At 38.7% G+C, this 18,894-nt stretch overlaps 2 protein-coding genes across 20 annotated transcripts in view; one reads left to right on the forward strand and one right to left on the reverse strand.

The window, feature by feature from the left end:
• The window catches only part of TXNDC16 (thioredoxin domain containing 16), a 125,150-nt gene extending 113,008 nt beyond the window's left edge, over window positions 1-12,142 (reverse strand). For 3 of the 19 annotated variants that reach the window (XM_072761585.1, XM_072761582.1, XM_072761574.1), the window contains exons 1-4: window positions 11,778-12,050; window positions 2,970-3,081; window positions 2,067-2,373; window positions 678-760 (exon numbers count right to left, since the gene is read on the reverse strand). In XM_072761585.1, coding sequence (XP_072617686.1) covers window positions 678-760; window positions 2,067-2,229 — 246 coding nt within the window. In that variant the 5' untranslated portion in view covers window positions 2,230-2,373; window positions 2,970-3,081; window positions 11,778-12,050. Of the gene's footprint in view, window positions 1-677; window positions 761-2,066; window positions 2,374-2,969; window positions 3,086-9,368; window positions 9,475-11,777 lie in introns of those variants that run through there. The other 16 variants (XM_072761581.1, XM_072761575.1, XM_072761580.1 and 13 more) reach the window with 13 other exon arrangements.
• Window positions 12,143-12,357: 215 nt separating this feature from the next.
• Window positions 12,358-18,894, forward strand: part of GPR137C (G protein-coupled receptor 137C) — a 65,053-nt gene continuing 58,516 nt past the window's right edge. Inside the window, exon 1 of the mRNA XM_026000687.2 lies at window positions 12,358-13,043. Within this exon, the coding sequence (XP_025856472.1) occupies window positions 12,618-13,043 (426 nt within the window). The 5' untranslated portion in view covers window positions 12,358-12,617. The remainder of the gene's footprint in view (window positions 13,044-18,894) is intronic.

The raw sequence follows: 18,894 nt of genomic DNA on the forward strand, positions 1-18,894 counted from the left end.
TAGATTCTAATCTAAGATAACTTAATAATCATTGGGTTTTAATCATTCAATTTTCTGAGGTACAAATTCTAAGATTAAAGTTAATGAAAAGCTCAGGTAGCTAACTATGATGCATGTGGAGATTTTCTGTAATACTCAATGACAAATTTGAACATTTTTTGAGAAAAAAATTAAATATGTCATTTCAAGTTAGGTTGTTTTGACTTTGTTCTAAAAATAAAGGAAAAATTACAACATAAGCAATTACAAACACTTAAAAGAACAGACAAGGAAAAATGCTTCAACTACCTCAATTTTGGTAACTTAGTTTGTGCTAATAGAAATTTGGTAAATAGTTGAATGTGGAGATCTATTAAATTTGTCAGGCAAAACAACACAAAAAAGTCTAACTATAGGATTGAAAGCTGAACCATAGCCTCAATAAAACAGTTTACAAAATAAATTAAGTTCTAAGCTAGAGAATTTTGACAGCTTTTTTTCCTTCATGTACCAATTTACCCAATAATCTGGAACTATCTTTCTGCGCTTCTGTTTTTTCCATATAAAAAGGGTAGAAAAATTATTTTTCCAGTTTGGAAAAAGGTGTGAAACATAAGTATATTTAGATACTCAGCCTTCAGTCACACAATTGTCAAATGTTTGTCACTAATAATTTAATAACAAAAATGTCTTTCTACCTTTGCAACTGAAATTCCATAGTCCTGGAGAGGTGTAATAGCCTCATTCAGTTCTTCAAGAAATATAGAGGTTCTCGGAGAATCTAAAATAAGAAAGCTTTTATGAATGTTTTATGGCTCGCTCCTTAGGAAAGACGAATTTTTAAAATTAAAGCCCAAAGCTGCAAACCATAGATGAAATAGATTAGTTCACCTAACAAGTATACAAAACAACAAATAATACAGCAAACATACCTATATATATTTATACCCTTATTTCCTATTGCCTCATTATTCTTGACATTTAAGGGCTCCTAGGTGGCTCAGTCATTAGGTGTCTGCTTTCTGCTCAGCTCATGATCCCAGTGTCCTGAGATCAAGTGCCATGTTGGGCTCCCTGCTCAACGCAAAGCTGGCTTCTCCCTCTCCTCCCTGGCTTGTACTCTTGCTGTCACTACCTGTCTCTCTCTCAAATAAATGGATAAAATCTTTAAAAAATAAAGCTAACATTTGGCATTATTTTTCCAAGTTTAATACCATGTACACAACACACATGTACACATGCAAAAAACTTTCAAAATGAGTTTAAAACTTTTTTTATGAGAGAAAGAGAAAACATACATGCAAGTGAGGGGAGGGGCAACGGGAGAGGAAGAGAAATTCAAGCAGGCTCCACACCCAGCATGGAGCCCATCTTGGGGATTGATCTCACAACCCTAAGATCATGACCCGAGCTGAAATCAAGAGTCCCACACTTAACTGACTTAGCCACTCAGGCACCCCTCAAAGTGATTTTAAAAAACTATTTTTCAAACCACAGTTATAAGAGAGTCAACAGAAATGTGGATTTATTTCACTTACTAATTCCAAGAATAATATTTTTTAAGGGATACAGGTTTAATGAGACCATTACAATCTTTAGTTATGTTCAATACTTACACTGGTTAATCAGTATAATTAATGTACAGCTACAGTAGAGTATTAAACAAAAGCATTACTAATACTACATTTAAAGTTTTAAAACACTTTAAAGATATTTGTTCACCAAAAATACCAAAAAGCATACTTTCAGAAATGACTAGATGGAAATCAGATGTTATTCTACTAATCATTAATTTTCATCTAGTATTTATTATGGACAAGTCACATGAGTAAATTCATTTAATCCTCACAACAAATTTACAAAGCAAGTATTATTTCCTCATTATAGATGATAACAAAAACACAAAGAGGCTAAGTGACTTGATCAAAATCACAAAGTGGCACAATCAGCATTTAAACTCAGGCAGACATATTTTAGTAGCAGCTTTATAGCACATATTAATCCTAACAATAAATTTCCACTGAGAACACTGATTAAATAGCAATAGAAACATCACAAAAATCATGTAGAATATAAAAAGTACTCACCAGCTTGACAAAAATAAGCTAAGGAAGCTTTTCCTGGTTGCAATGTACTGAAATATTTCTGAGGACTCAGTTCTGATAGAGAGTCTACTGCTGACTTATAAAAAATGCACATTATGACAACAGAGATGCCAACTCTAAATATATTGAAACTGGAAGACATCATCAGCTGTAGTTGTACACAGGCAGGAGATTTTTCTCTGTTTTGTTCAGTGTTGTGGTCCTGTTGCCTAGGATAATACCTAGGAAGAGTAGGTGTTTAACAAAGTTTTGCTGAATAAATTTGTTAAACAAATGAATGAAGTAAAATCTGCAAAAAATAATAATATAAGGCATTACTTATATATTTGATTTTGCCACTACTTTCCTATTTCCTTCTATTAAACAATTGAGAGGGATATATAAGATGACATTAATTTAATAATACTATTGATTTTTGATACTTGCAAAAGACATGAAGGATATCTAGAAAGTGCAATACGAAATACTTAAGTTTAAAAGATATTTACTAGAGTATGTTAATTGTCATTTTTAAGGGTTCTAAAATTAATTCTCAAACATTATTCAATTCTTGTTTTAAATTGGGCATTTTAACTTTCTCTACCTAGAACAGATTTACAATCAATACTCAAGTAGTTATTTAATACCATTAACAGGGGAGTGAGACATCCAAAATCTATGTCTACCATGTTTACATCCTTTTTACTTTAAATTCCCTAGAAGATAGTTATTAAAACTACTTAAGAACATTCCTTCTAAATATACTTTTAATACATGACTTAGACTTATTTATGCAGCTTAGAAATTCAAGTATCTTTATCAAACCATATTTTAATTCACCTCTATCTTCTGAACTCAGATCTGTTTTAGATACCCTCCTCTCATCTTCTTTCATGCTGTACTTACTTCCATGCTGTCCTCTGCATCTGTTGTCAATTCCTTGTCTTCTGTTTTGCTACTTTCAAATTTCTCTTAAACAATTTCTTCTTTCAGGAAGTTTTTCTACTGATGATCTATACTACCTAAGTTTAAAAGAAGATAGTTGGGGAAAGTTAGTATAAATATATCATAATTCTAGAAGGTAAAGACATACATACCAGCATAGGTAAGAATTTCTATTTTTTAAAATTTTAAATAGAACCCCTATCTTTCAAACAAAAGATCACAATCACAAAACAAAAAACAAAAAAATAGCTAAAAATTACTCCTAAGGAGAGGATAGACTTTCTCAGTAAAGATTAAAATGATAAAAGAATAAAAAATTAAGGGAAAATTGTACTAAATTGGACATTTATTTCACTCTTAATCTTATCAGTAAGCATATAACATCTCTCAAGAAGCAGGTATTCCTTAAAAAGGAACTACTTACTCATTAATTACTTCTTAGCACTTTTTTATTAGAGCTATTTTATATCAGTGAACAAATGTGCCATTGATAGTTAATAATGAACCAAGAGTTCAAAAACTCAAGTAGAATGAGGACTGTGAGTATATATAAAAAAGTAATTTTAATGATATAATTAAGGGGTATCCTCAACATTAACACTGATTACACATTATAGCCATTTTAAACCAGTGTATTTTATAGCCACTTTATACTATTGGGAATGGTTTAAAATAGGTCATTCAATATTTTCTTTATTAGGAGGTAGGATGGGAAATGCATGCATCCTGAGGCTAAGGGAATAACCATGTAACATTTGTTACTATATAAAATAGCTAATACGTAATGAAAAGATAAACTTTTTTTTTTTTGAAAAGATAAACTTTTTAAATAAAAGTGCATTTGAACAATTCCAGTATAAATATAACTTTGGGCTTCTGGTTACAATTCAATTATTTAACACTGAATTGGACAGTAGGGTTAACATATGATTCTTTTACCATATGATGGGTTTTGTAGCAGCAAAAAGTCTAACTGCATATTCAGTGCTACAATACTTTCCCACACTTATCTCATTGGACAAATGAAATTATAGATGTGAAAGTACTATGCATTTGAAATTAGAGATGTTGATGACTATTCTTACATACATACTTTCAGGGATAGGAACTTATTAGTAACTATAACCTTTGCAGTTTGTTCCATCTTTGATAAATTTGATTATCTAAGGAATTACATAAGGTAGAGAAGATTGCATGGGTCAGCCAGAAATAGAATTTGCACGGTTGTAATAAAATAAACACTGAATAATGATTTAACCAAATTCAAGACAACCACAGTTCAGAGGATGGAGAGGCAGAAAATAAGGGAACACACAGTCAGAGTGGGAAAAGAGCTAAATCTTCACTTTCACAAAACCAAAAGCCAAGTATATTAGAAATAGGAAGATCAATACCAAAAGAAAAAGGGAGCAAGTGAAATAATTGCCTCTAAGGAATAAGAAATTGCAAGAGGAGGATACCAAGAGGACTTCTGAAATTTTATATAGAACCATCTGACTCTTTAAATAGTGTACCTTTTCACTTTTATTTAAAGTTAAAGTCATTCTATTTGGACTACATCAAAATAAAAAGCTCTGCACAGCAGAGGAAACAACCAACAAAGCTAAAAGACAATCTACTAAATGGGAGAAGATATTTGCAAATGACGTATCTGAAGAAGTGTTAGTATCCAAACCATATAAAGAACTTAACATCAAAAAAGCATGTATCCAATTTAAAAACAGGTAGAAGACATGAATACATATTTCTCCAAAGAGGACATACAGATGGCCGAGAGACACTTCAAAATATGCTCAACATCACTCATCATCAGAGAAATGCAAATCAAAACCACAAGGAGATATCACCTCACACCTGTCAGAATAGCTAAAATCAAAAGCTTAAGAAACAAGTTTTGACAAGAATGTGGAGAAAAAGGAACCCTCATGCACTGTTGGTGGGAATGCAAAGTGATACAGCCACCATGGAAAACAGTATGGAGGGGATCCCTGGGTGGCTCAGCAGTTTAGCACCTGCCTTCAGCCCAGAGTGTGATCCTAGAGTCCTGGGATCAAGTCCCACATCGGGTTCCCTGCATGAAGCCTGCTTCTCCCTCTGCCTCATTTTCTCTCTCTCTCTCTCCCTCTCTCTCTCATGAGTAAATAAAGTCTTTAAAAAAAAAAACAGTATGGAAGTTCCCCCCAAAATTAAAAATATAACTATGTTGTGATCCAGTAATTACACTACTGAGTATTTACCCAAAGAATACAAAAACACTAATTCAAAAGGATTTTTATACACACTTTTGTTTTTTGCAGAATTATTTGCAATAGCCAAATTATGGAAGCAGCCTTAAGTGTCCATCACTAGATACAAGGATAAATAAGACATAGTATATATGCAATGAAATATTATTCAGCCATAAAAAGAATGAAATCTTGCCATTTGCAACAATGATAGATCTAGAGGGTATAATGTTAAGTGAAATAAGTCAGAGAAAGACAAATACCATATGATTTCAATCAAATATGGAATTTAAGAAACAAAACAAATGAACAAAGGAAAAGAGAGAGAAAGCAAAAAACACCCTCTTAACTATAGAGGATTACCAGAGGAAAAGTGGGTTGAGGGGGATAGGTGAGACAGATGAAAGGGATTAAGAATTAAGAGTACACTTCTCTTGGGGCACCTGGATGGCTCACTGTAACTTAGTTTTGGCTCTGGTTGTGATCGCAGGATCCTGGGATTGAGCCTTGCAATGGGCTCCATGTTAAGCAGGGAATCTGCTTAAGGATTCTTCCTCTCCATCTCCCTCTGCCCCTCCCCAAGCTTGAGTGTACGCTCTCTCTTTGTCGCTCTCTCAAATAAATAAATCTTAAAAATAACAGGGTACATTTCTCTTGATGAGCACTGAGTAATATATGGAATTGCTGAATCATTGTATCATACACCTGAAAGTAATACAACATTGTATGTTAACTACACTGGAATTACAAATATAAATAAAAATTAAAGTTATTATTTGTATGTAATCAAATTTTCCATAGCTTCTACTCATATTAACCCAACCTATCCCTGTAGGACCACAGAAGAATGTTCACTTCACATGCATGAAAAATAAAATGCATTTGCCTAGAGACATGTTGTCCATATAAAAATATTTTCAGGGGCGTCTGGATGGCTCAGTCAGTTAAGCATCTGCCTTCGGCTAAGGTCATGATCCCAAGGTCCTGGGATCAAGCCCCACATCAGGCTCCCTTCTCCTCAGGGAACCTACTTCTCCCTCTCCCTTTGCTGCTCCTTCTGCTTATGCTTGCTTGCTTGCTTGCTCTCTCTCTCTCCCCACCTCTCTGTCAAATAAATAAATAAAATCCCTAAAAGAGAAGGGAAGTATAAGTGGGAAAGGGTGGAGAATGAGAACACCAGTCAGAACAGGGTAAAAACAAATATACAGAAGGTATTTGGTGATTTTTTTCCCTCTGGTAAGTAGAAAATAGAATAAAAAACAATACTTAATGATTCAAAATCTAAATCTCAACAAAGAGATGAGTACCTTGGGAGAAATGTGACCTTGGTACTTTGGTATAGTAGTAGTTCATTGGTATGGGGTTTATATAGTTCCAGTTCTGCTGTGGAAGGCAGGATTATACTTAACTTCCTACCTCCCACTTGTAGTAAATTAATTGTGGCTGCCAGGTGACTTACTCTGGCCAATAAAATGTCAGCAAAAATGGCATGTCTCTCTCAGACAACAGTTTATCAGCTAGCATGTGGTAGGGCAGGCCGTATTTTCTTCTCACACAGGCATTAAAATTGCTCAGCTGGTGGCTATTCCTAGAATGAGCACAACACAGAGAATGGAAGACATACACCAGTCTGATATGCAAGGAGCATGTAACATGAGAGGAAATCCATCTTTTTGTCATAAGCTACTGAGATTTGAGGGCTTATTATGGCAGCATAATCTAGTTTACCTTCACTAGTATACACACTAGAATGAGGTGCCACCTTAACAAGAACCCCAAAATACTGGCTCAGAAGCCATGGAGCAAGAACTTAATCAGGACAGACTGGAGTTTGGCAATCCACATTAAGGAGTGACAAAACATTTGGTAAAACTGTTGACTACAATCATTTGAAGGTGACATATACCTCATGAATTTGTAATGAGCAGTTACCCCAGTGTGGTACGGCTAATGAACTTATTTATGGCCCTAATAGAAGAGGCTTGTAGACAGAAGGTGAGGCACCGAATGATAGTCGCTGTTGGTTATGTTTAATAAGGAGTTCAAAGAAAGGTACTCAAAGGACCACTGCCATCCAAGAGACTAACTGTTTAAAACTTAAACAGTCCTTTAGACCCCACCCTTCTATCAGTAGGAAGCAAGGTGACAAAACTGCTCAGCCATATTCTCCAAAGCCAACTTCAGGTGTGGCCAAGGATAATAAACATGGAAGGACGTCTTGCAGAGTAATGCCAAGGACCATGGAGAACTATGCCCTAGGGCATGTGCCAGAATACGAACTGTTTGTTACTGATCCAAAATAATCAGATAAACACAGAAATTGAGTGTAAATGTCAAAAATCTATTATAGCTCATTTTACATTGTAATTTTCTGTCTGTTGAATCTAAAAATTTTTTAATTGGGTTTATCATTTGTTACATGTTTTCATTCCATTTTTATTATAATTCATTTTTACTGTATCTAACGAAATTCAAATTTAGATTTTGAATCATTAAAAAAAAACAATATCTGGTCATTCATGACAGACAGTTTGAGAAGCACTGACCTACAGAACACAGTGAACAGAACACGAGCCCTAGCAATACCTGCCCAGTGAGATTTCAAAACTCCTACAGACTAGAGTCTGTGTATAGTCTTCCATTCTTCCCCTCTCCAAATGGGTACACTTATTATAGTTATTTGTCCCTACACTACTCTATGTATTCAACTGGGGGTGGGAGACAGATAACTTATAATGTCCATACTGATAAGAGATTAGCACTACTGGACATTAGTCAGAAATCCTGGACTTTGAGTCAGACACAGTGACTGGATGAGATTTGGGGGTTATGTCTACTGGGAAGGGCCAACAATGAACTACATGCAAGAAGGAGAGTATCGGTTCACAAAAAGGGTGGACTGTTTAAATGTTTCTAGTTCTCCACACCTGTTAAAATTGTACTTCCCCACTTCCTTGAATTAGGTATAGCCATGACTTGACTGACTTGACATTTCATGACAATGAAATGTGTGGTGACACATGTTACTTCCAGGAGTTTTCAAAGTCGACATATTTTCATGCCTCGCAACACACTTCCCTTCTGCTGTGATGAATGATAACACTCAAAATAAGGCCTTCTCTGTTGAACCAAGTCTCAGAAAAAGAACAACATGGGGAAAAACTCCCGGCTAATCAAGAGTGAACATAAATTAAACATTGTTGTGTTAAACCTCTTGAAGTTTCGGGGTTGTTATTATAGTATAACCCAGCCTAGCCTTACTGGTTTTAATAACAGCCAAGAGGAGAGTGACTTGAACATAAATACATATACTGGATTTTCAAAACACTAAATATCAAAGAATTAAAGGGAAACTGACTCAATTTCACTGTAGGACAATTCTAAAAGGGAAGAGAACTCTTGCAAATGCAACTGACTATAACCACAACAGGTGCCGACACCAAAATAGGGAAGTCATAGGCAAATGTCTTCCAATACTACACACATACCTCACCCAACTACATGCAGACTCATACTGAGCCTGGAGAGGGCTCTCAACTTGTTGGTATAATGCTTCTTGTCAGCACTAATAGAGTTGGTATGCAAGATGTAACTTTTGCCTTATCCCTAAACTCTAAACAAGAATGCCTGCACAGTTCATTTAAAAGTTGATAGGGGCAGGGCGCCTCGGTGGCCCAGTGCTTGAGTATCTGCCTTTGGCTCAGGTAGTGATCCCAGGAAGGATCCAGTCCTGCAGCAGGCTCCCTGTAGAGGAGCCTGCTCTCCCTGTAGAGAGCTTCTCTCTCTGCCTATGTCTCTGCCTCTCTCTCTGTGTGTGTTTCTCATGAATAAATAAAATCTTAAAAAAAAATAGTTGGTAGGGGCACCAACTGAGGGTAGCTCAGTCAGTTAAATATCTGACTCTTGATCTTAGGTCTTCATCTCAGGGTAATGAGTTTAAGCTCCACATTGGGCTCCATGCTTGGCGTGGAGACTACTTAAAAAAAAAAAAATTGGAAAAGATGTGTGACATTTAACTAAGGGCAAATACAAGAGGGTGACAAACACTGGGAATTGGAACAATGAGGCTATAGTACAAAAAGAGTTAAAGCTTGCAAATAAAGACTAAATAAAATGCAACAAAATTCTGGAGCACCTGGGTGGCTTAGTTGGTTAAGTGTCCGACTCTTGATCTCAGCTCAGGTCTTGATGTCAGGGTTGTGAGTTTGGCCCTACATTAGGCTCCATGCCCCGTGGGGAGCCTACTTAAAAAAATAAACAAATAAATAAATAAAGGCAACAAAATTTTGTTCAGCACCAAAATACTGAGGGTCCCCAGAGGGCAATGAGGAGAAAGAATTTCAACAGAAAAACATTCATCTTCCTGCTAGTGAGGGGAGAGGGAAGGATCTGCCTTCATGTGTTCCACAGCTGGAGCAGCCGGTAACTCTCTACAGTTAGAACCATCTCATTTGGGGCTTGGGTCCTATTTATAATATCACTTGGCAAACAGCTCTTCTACTTTTAAATGTCTGGAAGACCAGTGTGCTAGAGTAATGTACCCTCCTAGAACAATATTCAACCACCGTGCATTTGGACACATTTCAAATTTTAGAATACCAAGCAGCAAGCTTTTCTAGAAGACCTTGGTTAGTTTCCTCTTTATAGACTTAAATTTCCCTTACAATTAACCGCAAAACTAAAAGTTTTCCCTCTCAAGAAAAAAGAGGAAATGAACAACTGTAAACATTAAGCAATTATACCAAACTCTGTGGGCATCGTTCTCTGGGAAAAGGCACATTTCATATCTTGCAACAAATGGGGCTTACGAACGTCCTGTAAGAACATTCTGGCAAAAATTAGCTTACAGTTTAATGCTGCTACTGGAGAAAACCTGCTCACTGAACCAGTTTCAAATAAAATGTTGATTAGATATCATCAAAGTTTATCATTTAAGACTGGATGGAGGCAATAAAAGGAGTCAACATCTCTCTACTTCAAAGCCCCTTCAAGGCAATTGGAGCAAAATCCTCTATCTGCATCCCTCGTGCACCCCTCAAAAAAAGAAGGGGAAGAGAGACAGCTATCTAGACTTGCTCTGAAATGAAAAATTTCACAAGCAAAGACCTAAAACTAGTATGGATACTCTCCAGATGTTGTTTACTATGAGTAGAGAATATAGGAGAAAAAGAAAAACCAGTTCATGGTAAAAATCTATTCGTGAAATGAAACAAGTACCTCATCATTACGGAAGATACAAAAATAGGCATGTCAGGGAACAGGAGGTTCCCCTGATTTTGATGAGTGCCAAAAATCACAGAACTCTGAGTTCATGCTTAAGCACATAACTGCTTAATTCACTTTAACTCACTGCTGCCACGAGCACTCACTCCATCCCTTTTCAAAAAGAACTGTGTACTGCCCTAACCACATTCTCTAAAAATCTATGAGGTAAATCTCATAAATTTCAAAAAAAAAAAAATGTGATTCTTCTTTGTTAATGTTGGATCAGAGCCATGAACTTCTTTCAGAAAGTTGTTCCCTGCTCTAGGCTGCACTGTACAACCTGCTCAGCTGAACGTTTCATCTGAGAGATCTACGGAACTGTGCCAGGCCTAAACAACACATTTTGTCAGTATACCTGTAAAGAACCCAAAACACACCAGTATCTGACAGGGGGACCATTGTCCCAGAATCTGGAGTACAGAGTAGACTTTAAAGTTCCCTATGGATCACTGAGCTAGGAAAAAAGACAGCAAAACTCTTCCTACACAAAGCATTAGGCAAAGGATGGCAAGTTAGGGAAGGCTGTCTTGGTTGCACCAGTAACTGTAGCAGTATCTTTCAAAAGGATACGGACTTTGTGATGTGCCACTCATTCTAAGAACACAGATGGTTTTCTCATCATTTTTCATTACTTCACTCATTTTATTACCAAACACTAAAAAGGAAACAAATCAGCAAATGCCTTCAGTCCAACACACGCTGGAAGATCTATTCCTCACTTATTTACAGCAATAACATAATATAGCATTTGTTTTGTACCTCTCGGAGCCCCAAGAAGGGCGCCACCATCCACCAAATACAGGACCAAGGCTTGAAGGAATACATGTGGAATCTAAGGAGTACAAACTGTTCTGCGTCTTTCTCCCTAGACATTCCTCAGACCTACAGTTCTTTTTTCCCTAAACTTATGCCCAGAGCATCCTTCCAAATTCTAAGTTTCAAAGACCCACATTCCTCCTCTTTACATCTCATCTGGACATCCATCTCATCCTAATACCGCCTCGTCCTCTAAGAGATATTTCCCCAAGGAAGAATTTTGCTTAAGATGTCAGTTCATCCTTCTCCATCCTCTCTCCCTCACGTTTTTCTCGCCCTCTCAGGCTGGGGGGGGAAAAAAAAGAAGAAGAAGAAGAAAGCAAAATGCCCCTCTGAAGGATGCAGGTGAGGCCCCTTTTAACCCAAACTCCAGAGTTCACTGGCGGGGCACAGCCACCAGGCTGAATCCCCATCCCTGCAGGCAGAAACCACAGCCCCTCGGCTGAAGGACCCGCGCGGCCACCTACCTGCCCAAGACCTGCGGGCAAGATCTAGTCAGAGGAAGCCAGAAGGTTGCCGCGGCCGACGGTTCCCGCCTCGCGAAGGAGAAGCAGAAGGCGGGGCCGAGTCCCGCCGGAGGGTAGCGGCGAGCAGCCGCGCTTACCTACCAGGGCGCAGCACTCCCGCCCCCCGCGCCTGCGGCCACCACCGCGCAGTGGGGTCGGCCTGCCGAGCGAAAAAACAACCCCGAGGCTCCGCCTTCTCCTCGTGCTCCCTACGTGCGGCCTCTCCAGCCAATGGGAAGCGCAGGGGGCGGAGCGAGAGCCGCCCCAGCTGACGGGCGACCACCGAGTCCTCCCGCCGGCGCGAGCGGGCCGTGCAGTTGCTGGGCCAATCGGCAGTGTGGGTGGGAAGTGAAGGGGAGGGAGAAAGCGAGGAAAGCGGCTGTCCAATCAGATCCGGGAGCCTGCGAGCGACAGGTCCCGTGGCCCGTGGCCTTCCGAGCGCGGCGCGCAGGGGGCGTGCCCGCCCGGGCCAATCGGCGCGAGCCCACGGTGCGGAGCGAGCGCCTCAAATGCTCGGGTTTCTCAGCTGATTGTCTCCAGCCGAGAGTTGTTTTTTGCAGCTACCGAGCCGAGCCGCAGCAGGAGGAGCCGAGACCCCCGGGGGGGGCGGGGAGAGGAGGCGGGGTCCGGGGAGCCGCGGCTGCTCTGCGCGGGGCTCCGGGTCCTGTCACGGCGCTTCCTGGGGTCGGAGGTTGGGGTGGGTGGGGGGTAAGGGGGAAACCTTTCTCCCCCTCGACGGCGGCTCCGAGTCCGGCCCCTTCCTTCCCGCGCTCTCTCGTCCGGCCCCCAGCCCCCTCATGAGGGTGTCCGTGCCGGGTCCGGCGGCCGGCCGCGAGCCCTCGACGCCCGGGGGCGGAGGCGGAGGCGGAGGCGCCGTCGCTGCTGCCTCAGGCGCCGCGGTGCCGGGCTCGGTGCAGTTGGCGCTGAGCATCCTGCACGCCCTGCTCTACGCCGCGCTCTTCGCCTTTGCCTACCTGCAGCTGTGGCGGCTGCTCCTGTACCGGGAGCGGCGGCTGAGTTACCAGAGCCTCTGCCTCTTCCTCTGTCTCCTGTGGGCAGCGCTCAGGACCACCCTCTTCTCCGCCGCCTTCTCGCTCAGCGGCTCCCTGCCCCTGCTCCGGCCGCCCGCTCACCTGCACTTCTTCCCCCACTGGCTGCTCTACTGCTTCCCCTCCTGTCTCCAGTTCTCCACGCTCTGTCTCCTCAACCTCTACCTGGCGGAGGTAAGGCGGGAGGACCGGCAAGCGGGGCCGGGCGGGTGAGCGGGGCTGCCGCGATCAACTCGGGCTGAGGACCGGGAAGGGGGCGGGGGGGGGGAGGGGGCCGGCTAGTGAGGCGGACCTGAGAGCAGCTTGGGGAAACTGAGGCACGCCTGGAGTGTGCGCGCGTATGCTCGCCCTAAACTTAAGCGGTAGATTGACTCGGTTTTTGAGAGGCTGGCGGGGTTGGGTGAGTGAGACTGTGGGTTCTGACAACTTACAACAGGACAACCCTTTGTTCGGTGTCTTGGCCCTCCAAGGTAAGGTGTTGGTGGCAGCAACAAAGTGGCATCGCAAGAAGTAGCAGCCCCGGTAGCTCTGCTGAAGCTGAACTGTGTTGAGAGAGGTTGGATGCTGAGGTAGCAGCAGCTCTGCTGAAGCTGGACTGCTGCCAGCCATTACGTCACCAGGCAGAGCTGTTCCTCTGCTATTGTTGCTGCGTTTCTTTTATTAGAAGCTTATATTCCCTCCTGCATCTCCTTTCCTGTGGCTCGATAAGCCTCACACAGATTCCGTTCGATAGTTCCCCAGCAGGGTTAATGATCAATAACCAAAGCCGAGGGTCAGTATAAAGACCTCCATAAAGCTCTTAATGTTTGCCCCACTTGCTCCAAGCTTTAGCTATTTATCCTACCTCTTACAGCCTAGTGGGGTTTTTTTGGAGCTAATTAAGATAGAAAATACTAGCTTAACCTGTGACTATTGCAGAAACAAACCACCAAACTGTTTTTGCAATAACTTGCTTAATAGCTAGAACCTAATCACACCCCCTTTCTCTTTTATGGGGAATTGCTGGCTGGATTGCATTGTTCTGCAGCGCTTAGGTATTTGACCCATTTCAAACAGGTTTGAGAGTGTAAGGTTGTCAATCATGTGTGTCAGCTGGTGGTATTTAAGCCACAGAATTTTGAGAATTGCCCAAAACTCTCCCTTCCCCCTCCCCCACCAAAAAAAAAAAAAAAAAGCTGAGGAGGGGAGGAAACAAGGTGACATCATATGCTTAATACTGACTAATATAGAGCAATATTGGTCTATGCAGCTAATCCTCTCAAAGGCTTTTGGAGGTGATGAGAATTAACATAGTTCTGAGCAAAAGTAAAAAAACATTTGAGGCAGATTGTTTATATTTCCTGTGTAAACCAACTCTTTTCTCCCATAATAGATGGAAAGTAGGATGCATAATTTTAAAATTACAGTCATAACTTCAGCTTTTTACCACATTAAAAACAATACTTGAAAATAAGTAACAAAACTAATTTAACTTGAATTCTTTTCCTTCCCCATCCTTTGGAAGTCCAAGCAATACAATGACAAAACCCAGTGAAAAGCAAAAATAAAAAACACGGGTAATCATAAATCAAATAATCATGCCATAGTCACGTCACTTATTTGATGATGCTCTCATCTTCTAGTTGTTGTTTAGGCTGTTATAACATTTCTGTCCTTCCTAGTTAAATTGATACATTGTATTCTTCCTGACACCATTTTTGATAGAATACCAGTGACCTCTTATTACTGAAGCTGTAACTCTAGCTTCAGATATAATTTACCTGAAAGTGCTAGCAATCCTTATGTCATAAGCATCAGATAATTTGTTTTTCCCTATACATTTTGACTTGTAAAATCATATTAATGATGCCTTGTAAAATACCATTTCATAAAGTAGCTAAACACTCTTTTTTACTTTTTTTGGAAATATAACATATGCCATAGAGAGCATAAATCTTAAGGATGCAGCTATGAAATTTTACATATACATACACTCATGTTATCATCCCCTGGATTAAGATAAACATAATTTCTGGTGCCCTTGTGCCCTCTCCCAGTCATCCTCTCACCCTGAGGTAATTATAAAGTGGCTAGAAACTATCACAATAGAAAAAGCATCCTTAGTTAAGCTAAAAATTCTAAAAGTATGCTTCTACAGGATAAACTACATGATACCCAGATTAGATTTTCATATTTTAGTTGCTGGTATTCCAAGAGAAGAACTTAAATGTCTTAAAGTCTTCCTATTAAATGAATCTTTTGTGTGATGTAGTTTTTCAAAAAACAATAAAACTCAATAAACCTAGAAAATATAATTTGGAAAGACGATAGACTAAAGCATTTTCCTTTTGTAGTGTCTCCTAAAAAGAGTGTAGATTGTCTATGCTCGTCTTTTTATAATCAAATTAACAATTTTAAAATTCATAACTGTACTTAAAAGAACAAATTTTCAAATGTTTAAAGAGAGATATCTTGACCAGAAATCATTTCCCTATTCATTAGAAAAAATCCAGAAGAATCTGTATTTAAAAGAATATTTGAACTCAAATTTTTATATCAATTCCAAGTAACTAGAAGTATACTTTCTATTGATCTGATTTAATGAAGCTTTTTTCAGTAAGTTCTTGGTATTAATAGAAGTATGTAGGAAGAATCTGGTGAGAAATAACAAAACTGACACTTGATTTTTTTGGTTTTTTGGTTTTTTTGTTTGTTTTTTTTTTTACTAAAAGGCCCTATATCTGTTTTGAATAGTTGTGCTTCTTGATTGCTAAATCACTCTGTATTTACTATCTATCATTAAATACCAATTTCAATTTGCTTTTGGCCTCTTTTAAGCGTTTCTTGCATGCATTTCTCAAGATTAGAAACATTCTAACTTTAAGGACTTAGTTACAAAGAACTATGGAGCAGAATAAAAATAAAGTTAGAAAAACAACCATTACACTTTGAATGCATTTTGGTGGTTCTTCTAAAACTCCTTAAGTTTTCAAAGAGTTAAGACTGCCTAAATCACTTACTTTTGTTGACTACACTTGAGTGGAATTGAGATAAGGAGAAGTAGCCCTTCTAAATAATTAGACTTCTCAATCTCCTAGAACAGATACTTGGGGGGGCAGCGGTGGGGGGGGGGGAGGGTGGACAACAAAACCCACTATACAGTAATCTAAAAACACCTACTGAACTTTTTCTGGCATGATCAATAGAACGTGTACTTTACCAGAGAAAGGTTTACACTCCTGTACTTTTACCAGGGAAGGCTTAAGTCTTTAAAACAGATTATGTGAGAAAATTGATGCTATGTACTACTGGAAGAAGTAAAAAGGCTTAAGATGAGAGTTGGAGTATTGTTATATATGCCAAAATCAATGAGTTCATCGTCAAGGCCCACATTGACATTTTTTCTTACAGTTTTGTAACATGAATGCCAGTTGGTTGATTGGAATAAATATGGTGATTTAATCATGATGCCAAAACAACTAGGAAAATTAAATTCAGAATCTTAACTCTTACGCTCATAGATGCTGTCATTGTCTCTGACAATGAATACCTTCTTCCAAATATTGATGATATGTCAAATATTACGTGTAGATTAATTGACATGTACTTAGGTATCATTATAATGTTCTGCGATTTCTCACAAGAGTGTTTTTACCACCTAACATGGAAACTCCTTAAGGATAATTTATTTTTACCTCATAGCAGCTAGAACAATGGTGAATATATTATCGAATGACATTCTTGAGAAGGACAAATCTCAAAAATATTTAGCCACCTGAAATTTGGGGGTTAACTTGATTTTGATGAACATTTCAGGTAAATTATTGTGTACTTCCTGGGATCTTTATTTTCTGCCTAAAAGATTGCCTATTGCTGAGATTCTCTTAGATTATCATGGTTTAATTAGATAAAAGTTAATTTTGATTACCGCAGGTAAAATATTACTAATGAAAACCACTTGAATATATTTGAGTTTTGCTTAGCAATACTATTTTTACATCATGGCAAATGGCCCATTTTAATTAGGTCTTTGCTAATTTGGCTTCAAATTCTATTAAATAGAGAAGTCTGTAAAATAAGTTTCACATCATGAGTGAGTTATTTGCTGGAAATAGTGATTTAGTTCAGTGTTGGATTTTATAACACTTGTCTTCACAATACCTATGATATAGATAGATACAAACAGGGTGATTTGTCCAAGGTTATACTACTAACATGTATCAGATATAAGACTACCATATAGCCAAAGGTTATAACATCTTATCAAATGATCCATCCTTATGAACTTTCCTGGATACCATCAACTCTTTATTAGTGCTTTACTTTTAATTTACTTCCCCCCATTTTAAACCTTTCCTCTCTCCAGCAAACTTTCTTCCCTCTTCATTCTCAGTATATGACCCTTAACTTCTAGTTTATAAAAGAAACTAGGGCCATCTGGCTGAACAAAGATTCAGAAAGATACCTTAAAATGCTGCAGAGTATTTAATTTTTTTCAGTGAATGAGCTGAAAGTGAGGAAATTCTTCAGAGGTAAGAAAACACACACAAGAAGTGAATGCAGAATGATAAAGTAACACAGATGTTTGTCTTGGGGTTAGGAGTGGTTATTGGCTGCTTCCTGCTGGCTTAAAGCCTGGATTTTAATTTTATGCGTTGGGGGTCTGAGAAGGTGACATTGCGGGCAATACCTTATGGTGAGGTCTAATCAGAGACTTTGTTCCTTCCAACTTAATCCCAGAATTCTCAAAGTATTTATCTTTGGTGGATGGGCTAGGAAAAATAAGCAGATTCTCAAAGGTTGATGATGGGCTTTGTGCTTATCTCTGCCTTGGTTTTGGGTGAAGGAGGTACAAATTGGGAAAGAAAAGTCTTCCCTGAGAATGCACAAGTTTATTCTCACGAAAGTTTGAAGCCTGAATTAACACCACTTCTGTGACCTTGGAGGAAAAAATTAATAAAACCCAACCTGAAAATGTAGTTTAGAGGTATCCAGGCTTGGTAGTAACCTCAAGAACCTGGAAGGAGCAAATTCAAATCATTCGTTGAGTATAATTTAAATACAGAATCCTGACAGATAAAATTTCACAGAACATAAGCTCAAAGTGAAAAATTACACTACAGAATCTACCTACAAGGTTTAAAGATATTACAGTGATCAAATGCATAGTATAAAATATTCATTCATGTGAACTAAAGTAAACAGTATTGACATGATTTTTAAAAGTTAACTAGGCACATTTGGAAATAAATCATTTTTAGATTAAAAATATAATTAAAAACAAATGAGTGGTTAAACAACAGATTAAACAATTAAAAAGAAATTAGTGGGGGCACCTAGTTTGAACATCTGACTCTTGGTTTTGACTCAGGTCATGATCTTAGTGTCATGTGATTAGGCTCCACGTGCAGCTCAGAGTCTGCTTGGCCTTCTCTCCCTTTCCCTCTGCCTTGCCCCCTGCTCACGTGCCATCTCTCTTGCTCCCTCTCTAAAATAAATAAAATCTTAAAAAAAAAAAAAAGTGAATATCTGAGAATAAAATCACCTCAAATACACCCCAGAAAATAAATCAAAAATATGAAAAAAAGGATTAAGGAAGAATGAAAATAAACAGATCCAATATATATCTAACTGAAATTTCAGAGAAATTATTCAAAAGAATAATGACTTAGTTTGCCCAAACTTAGGAAAGACACCAAGTTTCACAGTAAGAAAGCCCCAAAAATTCAAGACAGACTAAACGACAGTGAACAGAGAGTAAAATTTCAAAATAACAATGACAACATATTTTTTAAACAAGTAGAATGGCTAAAATAAAAAACACAAGAAACAAGTGTTGGTGAGGATGTGGAGAAAAAGGAACCCTTATGCACTGTTGGTGGGAATATAAACTGGTGCAGCAACTGTGGAAAACAGTATGTAGATGCCTCAAAAAATTAAAAATAGAACTGTCATAACCAGTAACTTCACCACTGGGTATTTACTCAATACAAAAATACTAATTCAAAAAAATATATGCATTCCTATGTTTATTGCAACATTATTT

The sequence above is a fragment of the Vulpes vulpes genome, chromosome 6, assembly GCF_048418805.1.
Source record: "Vulpes vulpes isolate BD-2025 chromosome 6, VulVul3, whole genome shotgun sequence".
NCBI lineage: Eukaryota > Metazoa > Chordata > Mammalia > Carnivora > Canidae > Vulpes > Vulpes vulpes.